The 12,545-nt window shown below is 41.3% G+C and overlaps 1 protein-coding gene across 2 annotated transcripts in view; it reads left to right on the forward strand.

Annotated features, from left to right (window-relative positions):
• The first annotated feature begins 4,313 nt into the window (after positions 1-4,313).
• The window catches only part of LOC119421649 (cytochrome P450 2K1), a 47,606-nt gene continuing 39,374 nt past the window's right edge, over positions 4,314-12,545 (forward strand). For both annotated transcript variants that reach the window (XM_037688996.1, XM_037688997.1), the window contains exons 1-4: positions 4,314-4,538; positions 10,479-10,641; positions 10,713-10,862; positions 11,004-11,164. In XM_037688996.1, coding sequence (XP_037544924.1) covers positions 4,341-4,538; positions 10,479-10,641; positions 10,713-10,862; positions 11,004-11,164 — 672 coding nt within the window. In that variant the 5' untranslated portion in view covers positions 4,314-4,340. The remainder of the gene's footprint in view (positions 4,539-10,478; positions 10,642-10,712; positions 10,863-11,003; positions 11,165-12,545) is intronic.

Here is a 12,545-nt window from a genome sequence, read left to right on the forward strand (position 1 = left end):
TACTTTATTAATCCCAGAGGGAAATTAAATGTAGTATTATAAGTAATAGTTAGTTATATAAGTAAATCTAGAATAAAGTAAATCATAAAAGAATAAAGTAAATGGTTGCAAACTTTTGTTTGTAATGTTAATCAGAATTTGGTGAAATTTCAAACATTATAATTAAAAATAAAGCATATTTTTAAAAGTTGTTATTACACAGACAATGAATTGATATTTTTAAATTCTCTAACCTCTGAGTAGCTAGAAATGTTTGCAACTCCCCCGTGCTCTCTAGCACCCCACCATGGGGGTCGGGTGTCCAAAGCGAGATTATAATTTTACCATTACCTTTTTTATTTTTTAGTCTTTACATAGAAAACATTAATCATAAAAAAATGCAAAAAAATAAAAGCTTGAAATATTAGACTCTATGTAATGAATCTCCATAAAATGTCCGTTTCACTTTCCAAAATATGGAAGTTTGTCAGTTTGTGCTAGGGGTATGACAATCTGACAAAGTATCACTAACCGACAGATACAGCTATCAGTTTGTGCTACCGGTATGACAATCTGACAAAGTATCACTAACCGACAGAACACCGGTGTTACACCATACTCTGTGACCTGCAAAAGTGTAACACCGCCCCCTACGGTCATACGGTGGTCACATAATATGACGTCACTACGGATACTCCATGTTAAATTTTTAACCTCGATAGATGTCCTAGCAATCGATGTGTAGATTACTCGAGTACTATGTTAATGCCCTAAGTGACCAAACAGAAATCATCCTTGTTGGTACCAAAAACTCTATTTCAAAAGCAGAACATCTTCTCATCCCCCTTAACAACTCTCTATCACCCTCGCATCAGATTAAGAGTCTCGGTGTCATCCTTGACACCACTCTCTCCTTCACTTCACACATCAACAATGTTACTCGGTCTCTCTATTTCCATCTCCAAAATATTAACCATCTCTGTCCTCATCATCTTCAAAATTCTTCTTCTCACTTTCAAAGCTATCCACAGTCTTGTCCATCCGTACCTATCTGACCTCCTACACATCTCCATCCCCTCTCGCTCTCTCACATCCTCCTCCTTGCTACACCTCCATGTACCCTCTGCTCGTCTCTCCACCATGGGAAGCAGGGCCTTCACCTGCTCTGCTCCTCACCTCTGAAACTCTCTACCACCAGACCTACGAAACACCACCTCTCTTTCTCTGTTCAAGACTACTCTGAAAACACATCTCTTTAGACTAGTTTATCCTTCTTAACTTTGTTTATTGTATTTTATATTCTTTATGTATTTTATATTTCAATTTTTCCCTGTTGGTCGTTGCACTGTGTTTGTTTTTACACAATCTTATCTGATATGTTTCTTGCTGTAAATTGTCCTTGGGTGTCCTGAAAGGTGCTTCTTAAATGAAATTTTTATTATATATTATTATTATAATGCTGTTATTGCTAGTATCACTCAGCCCTCTGTGAATAGCAAGCAGCCATCAGGACACTAATGATCAGTCATTAGGCTGATGGTCCTCCTTTATCAAGTGAACAGCTAGTTCTTTTTGATCCACTATGAGAAGGTGGTCTTTATCAGACTGAGTTTATTGCAGCTCCTCAGACTGATGAAGTGTTTTGGATAAAAGATTAAACACTTCAACACTTTATTTGTTTGTTTTTTCCCCTTTCAAAATCCATCCAGATGACCTGACTTAACTTTCTTAGATTTTTCTACCTGGATTATTGAGCATGCATCAGGATCTTTAGGCTTGTTGTTGCTCCAGAAAAGATTATCATGCTCTTCAAAATATTAAATCTTGGAGGTGAGTTTAACACATTTGTGTGAGTAAAATAATCAAGTCTACAACTTATCTAGATGTGAAACTTCAACAAATTAAGGCCCAAAGTATAGACTGAAAAACTTGTTTAAAATCTTGACCCCTCAGTCGTGTCCAACTTCCGGCCTGTCTCCAAACTCCCATTTGTTTCTAAATTACTGGAGAAAATAATCGAGTCCCAGTTGAAGTGCTTCCTGGAGGGTCACGCCATCTTAGAACTATTCCAATCTAGCTTTAAACCTCTCCACAGCACTGAAACTGACCTGCTGAAGGTCTTTAATGACATTTTCTTAACCACTGATACTGGTGATTCTATGCTGCTTGTCCTATTGGACCTCACAGCCACCTTTGACACCATCGACCAGGAGATCCTAGGTTAGAGCAGTGGGTGGGCATCACAGGGTCAGCCCTCAATTTGTTCAGATCTTACCTCACTGACAGATCCTTTTGTGTCTCCATCAAGGATTTTAGTTCTGCTGCGGCAGAGCTTAAATGGGGGGTTCCGCAGGGGTCCATCCTGGGTCCCCTCCTATTCTCTCTATACCTGCTGCTGCTTGGTGCTATTTTCCAGAAACACAACATGCCCTTCCTCTTCTATGCCGATGACTGTCAAATTTACTTCCCCCTAAGACACAATGGCACATTCTCTATTCAACCTCTGCTCAACTGCCTGGCTGACATCAGGGACTGGATGGCTTTAAACTTCTTAAGTTTCAATGAAAAGAAGTCTGAAGTCATGTTGTTCCCTCCCAATGACACGATCACAAACCACTGCATCGACCTTTCCGCTCTAACCCTGTCAGAAAAACAAAGAGTCACTAATCTGGGCGTGATAATGGACCCTTCCCTGAAACTTAACAATCATGTAAACATGATTGTTAAATCATGTTTCTTCCAACTGAGGCGGCTGTCTAAACTGAAGCCCATATTGTCCAAAAATAACCTAGAGACAGTAATACACGCATTCCTTACATCTAGGCTTGATTACTGCAATTCGCTCCTGTTTGGTATCAGTCAGACCTCCATTGCACGACTATAACTGGTCCAGAATGCAGCAGCCCGATTTTTAACCTGTACAGGCAAAAAGAGCACATTACACCAGTTTTGGCCTCCCTGCACTGGCTACTGGTTCACTTTCGAATCCAGTTCAAAATACTCATGTATGTCTATAAATCACTGAATAGTTTCGCACCCCCCCAATCTCTCGGATTTGCTACAATCGTATGTCCCACCACGTTCCCTGAGGTCAGCGGACCAGTTGTTCCTCACAGTTCCAGGCACTCATCTTAAGCGCAGAGGTGACAGGGCCTTCTCTGTAGCAGGACCAAGACTCTGGAACGAGTTACCTCTGCTTGTCAGACAAGCCCCCTCCCTCTCGGTTTTCAAGTCCCGTTTAAAAACTCACTACTATTCAGTAGCTTTCAACACCAGAGGATCTGTATTTTGAACCTGCGCTCCACACTGGTTTGTCGTCATTATCTGCATCGTATTTATGTCTATATTTCTGATTTACTTCATTGTGTATATTGCTTTGTGTGTTTCCTGTTGTTCTGTCTGTACAGCACTTTGGTTGGCCTTGTCGCTGTTTTAAGTGCTCTATAAATAAAATGGTATGGTATGGTAAAAGTAAAGCAAACTCTGTCACTTGACTTCTTTATCTGTTGTGTCAAAGGGCAGCCACCTTAATCACACATTTGATTTGCAAGGAACATGTGATGTGTAAAATCAACAGCTGTCCCAGATCCATACAGCAAAAACAAAAAATGTTGGTAAATGAACTGTACAACAAGGCTCAGTGTGAATATCAGAAACACAGTTGTGTGGATCATGTTTGCATATCAGTCATTGATAAAAGTGAGGATATGATTTGTTGTTTGAAAACAGAAAGCCCTAATACATGATTTAGCAAATACTGAATAAACAATCCATGCCGCTCATGCAGGCTCATCCATCAATCATCCAGTTGTGTGTCATGTCCAACTTTACTTGGAAAAACCACCAAAGAGCGAGTCCAAAAAAGTCGAACAGCGAATTAGCGAGGGACTACTATATATAACACGACTGTGATTGAGAGAAATTTAAAAAACAATTATCTGACAGAACAGAGAAAACAATGTACTTTCATAATAATGGAACATCATATGTATACAATCAGGGAGCACTTTGTTAGAAAGCATAACTCACTGAAATGTGCCAAAGTGAATGGTGACCCTTCAAAATAAAACAGGAAGTGAACTGAAGAAGTCACAGAAAAATAAGAGACAAACACAACAATATTCAAGTTATCAACCAATATTCAAGTTAACCCACAGACAATAACAAATAAATGTTTTTCTACATTAAATGCATTTAAAACATGTCATAAAACACACACGGAACAGGAATCTCTGAATGTGACAGAACTTCCTGTTTTTGCTCATGTTCAGTCATTTTCTCCTTTGACTGAGGGTTTAGATTATCAGCTGTCGAGGGATTGGAATTTAGGACAGCTGCACAGTCCAAAGAAATCCGGAAACATGTTGGAGGGTATTTTTGAGTCCTCCACTTCAGTCTCACTGTTTGGGCTCTTTGTTGCTCTGCTGGTTTTCTTCCACTTTTTTATCTCCATCTTCAGTTCCCAAGAAAGACGAGAACCTCCAGGACCCAGACCTCTTCCGCTGTTTGGTAATCTGTTCCAGCTGAATCTAAAGAGACTCAGCCAAAATCTTTATGACGTGAGTAAGCTAGTGTTGGCATGAAACCAGTGTCCACATTAGAGACACGACATGTTTTTCCAGTGATTTTAAAATCACCAAGTTCTTTAGTCTTACTGTTCTAGCAGTTTAAATGTCTGCAAAGGGAGATGGCAGCAGTGATTTGTCCTTCACTTCCTCCATCGTCTGTTGCAGCCAGCTGTCACTCAGCCTTTTTTAACTTTTGGCTCAGATTTTCCACCTCATTAGAAATGACTAAAGAAGTCAGCTGTTTGAACAGATTTAAAATGTTCATGTTTTGTGTAAGTGAGGGGTGGGGATGGGGGGATTCAACCTTTTATGGCAGTGTGAAGTAAAGAAAAAAGAAAGAAAAAATAAGCAAATAGAAGAAGGGTCTGGACTGTGGGAGTTGGAGTTGTGTTATTTTGACAAATAATCGCTGTTGTTTTGATGCGTGATTAATGTGAAACAACCTGTTGTTGCTCTCTAAAATAGTAATTTAATCATCCATCCATCCATCCATCCATTATCTTTACCCGCTTATTCCATTTTGGGTCACGGGGGTCACTGGTGCCCATGTCCAGCAATCACTGTGCGAGGGGCGGGGGACACCCTGGACGGGTTGCAAGTCCATCACAGGGCCACATAGAGACAAACGAGACAAACAACCATTCACTCTCTCATTCACACCTAGGGACAATTTAGAGTTACCAATCAGCCTAACATGCATGTTTTTGGTCTGTGGGAGGAAACCGGAGCACCCGGAGAAAACCCACGCATGCACGGAGAGAACATACAAACTCCACCCAGAAAGGCCCCTGGACTGGGGTTTGAACCAAGGACCTGCTCGCTGAGAGGCAGCAGCTCTACCAGTTGCGCCACCGTGCTGCCCGTAATTTAATCAAGTGTTTACAAATGTAGGTAAACATACAGTAGATGTTTAACAACCGGTTAAATTAGGCTTCACCAAAATGTAGGAAATAGCTTCTACTTTATTTAAAAAAAAATAAGGGGGAGGAGGACCAGTGTTGCCAGATCTCGCGATAGAAACAAGCAACCAGCTTTATGAAAACAAGCCCAAAAAAGCCCAACTGGCAACCCACTACATTGTGTAAAACAGAGGCCGTTTTTAAACAGTATAAGCATACATAAACTACACATAAACAACAGCAGAATTATGAGAAACACTTTGAATAACATAATTTAAAACTTTGATAAAAAAAAAAATACATTTTGCATATGTAATTTTTTCTACATACTTTTAAAAACAAAACATCCTGACATCTGCGTGTGAGTGAAGCACCCTAGTGGTAGGCCACAGTATGAGTGTTTGGGGTGCGTGCCCACAGACGTCTTTGTATATGTCTATGTGTGCACCTGTCTCCTCACCAACTTGGGTGGGAGCGATAAACAGGAAACGGGTGTGGAAGGGACAAACTACCTACTACCACTCATCTTTTGCTTTATTGTGCGGAGCTGTAAGATAATCAAATAATAATAATAATAATAATAATAATGATGTGCTATGTGTTGTCATCATTGTATGTTCCCTCACAAAGATGAAATTGACTTTCTGCATTTAACCCATTGCACCTGGGATATACCCAGGTGGAGCAGTGGGCAGCTATATAAGCACCCAGGGAGCAATTCGGGTGTCCTGCTCAGAGACACTACAAGATGTGTAATGAATCCAGGACATTCGGGCCCTGAGTCAGCTGATCTGCCCCTACACCATCTAGTTTCACTTGGAAAGAAAGTCAAGCCCAAATAAGTAGGGATGCTCCGATCCACATTTTTTAACTTCTGGTCCGATCCTGATACCCAAATCTGGATCTAAAAAAATCTAACTAAATCTGGATATTGACCGATACGATCCTGTTTCATCATAATTATTGATTTTATATGAGGCTGTAATAATCTCCTCTCAAGTACAATTTGTACAAATATATGCATGTCCAAAAAGGCAACTTGAGGTAAGTTTTATTAATGCTGGATAAGTTTCAAAGTTAGAGTGAAATTCTGCTAACACAAAATGGTTTTTTTAATTCCTAGCTTTTAAAGTAGATATTAAAGTGATTAATTTAAGTCATTTTCTACAACTGATAGCGGTTGGTCATTAATTACGATGAAGTTCAGCAACTTCTCGGTAAACATTTGAGCTCCGCTGCTTCAGCGGCGTGTTCTTCTTGTTCAGTCCGAAGCAGGCAGTCTGAATTCGGTCAGCCGTGCTCAGTCTATCCCTCCTCTGAGACGAGCAGACTGAACTGGGCAGATTGGGCACGGTTGGCCGGGGTCGGGCTGCCTGCTTCGGGTTGAGCGAGAGGAGTGCTCCGCTGAAGCTACAGAGCTCGAATATCCAACATAAAACTAACTTTACCACGTGGTGCTATGGCTCTTCAGACATTGCACATTGCTGTCTTGATTTGTGGTGTTTCTAGTGTAAAATACTTCCACACAGTGGACATGTTTTGATTAAAATTTGGTTAGCTGTTAGCCACAGTGCTGCTCACTCAGTCCTCACATTGTAGCTGCCTGCAAACTATGAAATGGATTTCCAGAATGTGAGGTGGGTCTTATTACTCTGGGTTCATGAGACACGCCTCCGTTCAAGAAATCCATTCCATAGTTTGAAGCCAACATGCAGAGCAGCTGGCAGGGAATCACATGAGAAGTTTCAGCAGACACAGACATGCATCATGAATCGGAAATCTCTGCAGGTTGGTTCGGAAAATCCGATACGTAAATTATGCTGTCATCGGAGGCCGATACCAATACTGAATTGGATCGGCCCCATCCCTACAAATAAGCAACTTCACATTCAAAACAAGCCCAAAAACACTGCAACCCGCGACTCACAAGATTTATAAGCAACTTTAGAAAAAAACAAGCCCAAAGTCGCTTATAATAAGCAGACTTGGCAACTATGAGGAGGACCCACAAGCCCCCTCCACTTCCCCTGCTCCCCCCAGTCAGACAGATTGTTTACAAATGGAGGAAAAAGTTACCCTCCCGAGAGGTCGACTAACAAAGATCACTCCAAGAACAAGGCATGTAACAGTCAGCGGCATCACAAAGGACCCCAGGGTAACTTCTAAGCAACTGAAGGTCTCTCTCACATTGGCTAATGTTAATGATCATGAGTCCACCATCATGAGAACACTGAACAACAATGGTGTGCATGGCAGGTTTGCGAGGAGAAAGCCACTGCCCTCCAAATAGAACATTGCTGCTCGTCTGCAGTTTGCTAAAAATCACGTGGACAAGCCAGAAGGCTTGGAAGAATGTTTTGTGGATGGATGCAACCAAAATAGAGCTTTTTGGTTGAAATGAAAAGCATTATGTTTGGAGAAAGTACTGCATTGCTGCATAAGAACCTTATCCCATCTGTGAAACATGGTGGTGGAAGTATCATGGTTTGGGTCTGTTTTGTAGCATCTGGGAGGGGATGGCTTGCCATCAGTGATGGACGAATGAATTCTGAATTATATCAGAGAATTCTAAAGGAAAATGTCAGGACATCTGTCCATGAACTGAATCTCAAGGGAAGGTGGGTCATGCAGCAACACAACCAGAGACTCTACTTCCTCAGGTGGCTGAGACGAGATGGTCTGGGAAGCTCAGTCCTCACCTCCTTCTACAGGTGTGCAGTGGAGAGCATCCTGTGCTCCAGCATCAACGTGTGGCATGGAGGCTGCACAGCTGCAGAAAGAAAAGCTTTGCAGAGAATGGTGAAGACTGCACAAAAGACTGTTGGAGTCAGTCTCCCCACCATCAAGGACATCTACACCTCCAGATGCAGGAAGAGGGCCACCTGCATCATGAAGGACCCCACTCACCCAGCACACACTTTTTGCCCCGCTCCCCTCAGGAAGGAGGTTGAGGAGAATTAAGTGTAGAACCACTAGAGTGAGGAACAGCTTCTACCCTGAGGCTGTTAGACTCATGAATCTCTAACCAGAATAATCACTGTGAAAAATCACATCATGTTGCTGCTGATCTGTTTCAATGTTGCTGCTGATCTGTTTCATGTTGATGTGTTCATGCGTGCTCATCTGCTCACACAGACTCATGCTCATGTTCATGCTGCTGTTTGACGTAATGTGTTTATGCTATTAATGCTTAGTGTATTTTTAGTTGATATTTCTTAGTTCATATCTTAGATGTTATTGTTTTTCTTTTACATTTTATTGTTGCATGTAACTGGGACCCTGTATACATAATTTCATTCCACCACATGTACCACATGTGGTGTGAACAGCAATAAAGAATCTCTGACTCGGACTCTGACTGACAATGACCCTAAACACACAAGTGGATCTACCAAAGATTAGTTAAAGAATGACCAAATCAAAGTTGTGGCCTTAACCTAATCCAGATGTTGTGGAAGGACATGAAGTGAGCAGTTAATGCGAGGAAACCCACCAACATCCCAGAGTTGAAGCTGTTTTGCATGGAGGAAATGGCTAAAATTACTCCAAGCTGGTGTGCAGGACTGATCAGCAGTTACCAAAAATTTGTAGTAATACCAGAATTAGTTGCAGTTACTGCTGATACCAGATACTGAAAGTAAAGTTTCTCATATTTTTGCCACTCACACGTAATTTTGGACCATTTTCCTCAATAAATAAATGACCAAGTATAATATTTTTCCTTATTTGTTTAACTGGGTGTTATGGTCCTGATAAGTCCAGGGGTAAATGGTAGGACACACAACATATGAAGCCCAGACGATTGTAATTTAGACCAAAGTTTTAATCACAAATCCTCTGAAGAAAAACGACAAACTGTGTGAGCCCCAGTAAAAATAAACAAAAATAGGGAGCCCCGAACCAGTCAGCAGCTGACCATTGGATTCAGGCCGCTCCCCTCACCCTATGATCCAAGGACTGTCCCTACAACCATCCATCCATCCATCCATTTTCTTTACCCGCTTATTCCATTTTGGGTCACGGGGGTCGCTGGTGCCCATGTCCAGCAATCACTGTGCGAGGGGCGGGGTACACCCTGGACGGGTCGCAAGTCCATCACAGGGCCACATAGAGACAAACGAGACAAACAACCATTCACTCTCTCACTCACACCTAGGGACAATTTAGAGTTACCAATCAGCCTAACATGCATGTTTTTGGACTGTGGGAGGAAACCGGAGCACCCGGAGAAAACCCACGCATGCACGGAGAGAACATGCAAACTCCACCCAGAAAGGCCCCTGGACCGGGGTTTGAACCAAGGACCTGCTCGCTGAGAGGCAGCAGCTCTACCAGTTGCGCCACCGTGCTGCCCGTCCCTACAACCAAAAACAGTAAATACAGTGAGAGCTGGTAACTCCCAGACCCATCAACTAACAGCTCAATAATTCAATGACAAGGTGCAACCAAAGGTATCTCATACAGGAACAGGAGAGAGTCTGGAGTGAAAATCCAACAACCATCAGAACAACATCATTCCTTCGGCCTCCCTCGCTCGTCCAGCAGGCGGAGCTTGGTCCTCTTAAACCACTTCCAGCCAATCAGCTGTTCAGATAGAAGAAATGGATAAATTAGACACACAATGACATAAATGGCATAGGGACATGTCATGCTGGGTTCTCTTTATCTACTTTTAGGACTTATATGAAAACCTGATGATGTTTTAGGTCATATTTGTGCGGAAATGTAGAAAATTCCAAAGGCTTGACAATCTTTCAAGCACCACTGTATATATATATATATATATGAACGAGTTGTAATTGGCAATGTCATCTTTAAGCACCAGCAATAAAAAATTGTTAGAAGCAATTTATTTATGCACTATAATAGTATATTTTTTGTTCAAAGATTTTGTTTTAATAATGTGAGACCTTGATACTAGTATTTTTACTCGGCATTAAATGGTGAAAAATTATACCGGCTCACAATTATTACAGCCTGATTTTGTTTGTTTGTTTGTTTGTAAACTGTGCCTTTTTTTAATTTTTTTTAGCTTTCCAAAACATATGGACCAGTTTTTCAAGTCTCCTTTGGACCAAAGAAGGTGGTGGTTCTGGCAGGTCACAAGATAGTCAAACAGGCTCTGGTGAACCAGGCTGAGCAATTTGCAAGCAGAGAAATCACTAAAGCTTTTTATTATATCAACAAAGAACATGGTAAAAGAAAGCATTTTTCAATTTTTGTAATATTTTCATCCTTATAACACACTGACTCGGTCTGTTCTCAGGTATCATACTGGCCAACGGGGACTCGTGGAAAGAAATGAAACATTTTGCTCGGACAACTCTAAAAGATTTTGGCATGGGCAGAAAAACAAGTGAAGAGATAATTATTGAGGAATCTGTCAACCTGATCAAAGAGTTTGAACAGTTTCAAGGTAACAAAGGTTTCAAATCTTTGCAGAGCTACACACAATGAAACAGTGACACTTATGACACCAACACAGAAATGGGTCATTTTATAGTTCTTTTCTCTTTAAATTTTTATAAACGTGTTTCCCCCCTCAACCTTGCCACAGGTGAAGCCTTTGACAACAGTGTGGCCCTGACTTATGCTACTTCAAATGTGATATCAGCTCTGATGTTTGGGAAAAGATTTGAATACACAGACCCATTCATAAAACAGATGGTGGAACGAAATCAAGAGACTATTCATCTGATGGGATCAGCCTCCGTCCAGGTATGTTAACAGCACTTTAGGATTACGAGTCAAATGTAATACGTAACATTAGCTGGTTTTTGACTGCTGGCTATGGAATATTTGTGAAATAAGTCCTAAGATGGTTTAGTTCTTTATACAGTTGACAGATACAAATAACTAAGATGTTTCCTGTCTTTTGTCCTTGATCATTGGTCGTGGCATTTTATTCTTCTAATAACTGCAAATGTGTCGACACAAACAAAAACACAATCTAAACTGTGTACGTGTGGGCAGACTCTGTGCCAGAGGGTGGGCCGGCTGTGCTGGGTCCACCCATTCAGGTACACCCCCAGAATGGAAGACTGAGGAGGTCAGTCGCTCAGTAAGCTGTGCAACTGAGCAACAAACGAAAAGTCAAGAAGTCTGCAAATGTTTCTATAAAAATTACAATATGTTTATACATCTGAACTATTTTATTAAGGGTAGGTTGACAATAACATGGCTCAGAACCATTTGAGTCAAGATTTTGAGGAATTATTGCTTGATAAACTTAACAGATACGATATGAAAAATATACAGGGTAATATGTAGTAAATTTGCTAACTTCAGTGACAGAGCAAAAGCTGGTTAACACAGGTTAACCAGGTAAGGTTAACACACAACAATTCTTCTTTAGACTTTTCCCTCTTCAGCAGTTGCCACAAGCGAGTCATCCTCCTCCATCTCACTTTGTCTTCTGGGTCCTCTGTCCTTTCTCCAATTACCTTCATGTCCTCGCTAACTGCATCCATATATCTCCGCTTTGGCCTTCCTTTTAGTCTTTTTCCTGGTAGTTGCATTTCTAACATCCTTCTACCAATATACCCACTGTCCCTCCTCTGGAGATGTCCAAACCATCTCAGTCTGGTCTCTCTAACTTTATCTCGCAGTTGTTCAACCTGTGCTGTACCTCTGATGTGTGAGAATCTGTGTTCTGTTTTGTGTCACTTCTTTACATCCTTGTTTATGTGCGTGCTTCTAGCCTTTCCCAGTGTTTCTTCCTTCATGTTGCCAGCCCCTGCTTCATCTGTTCCCAATCCCAATCACCCCAGGTGTTCATCATTATGTCTCATTAGTGTCCCTTTAAATTCAGCATCTTTGCGTGTCCTGGTTGTCTGTGTATCGTGCTTCCCACAACTTGTCATGTTCTGTTCCTCTGTTGTCCCCTTCATTCACAACTTTTACTGCCCAGTCAGATTAGTTTTGTTTTTGTTTAAATAAATAGATACTCTTTATTTTACCTTGGAGTCTCCTGTCTGCCTGCACTTGCGTTCAAAACAAAAAAGAACATGTCACGATCCCAAAGTTCATGCTCATTAATCCAGGTATGAATCCAACAATGTTCAGTCAGGTCATCTGGACGGTTTCTTTTGTTGCTGAG

The sequence above is a fragment of the Nematolebias whitei genome, chromosome 15 (assembly GCF_014905685.2).
Source record: "Nematolebias whitei isolate Nwh7 chromosome 15, NemWhi1, whole genome shotgun sequence".
Classification (NCBI taxonomy): Eukaryota; Metazoa; Chordata; class Actinopteri; order Cyprinodontiformes; family Rivulidae; genus Nematolebias; species Nematolebias whitei.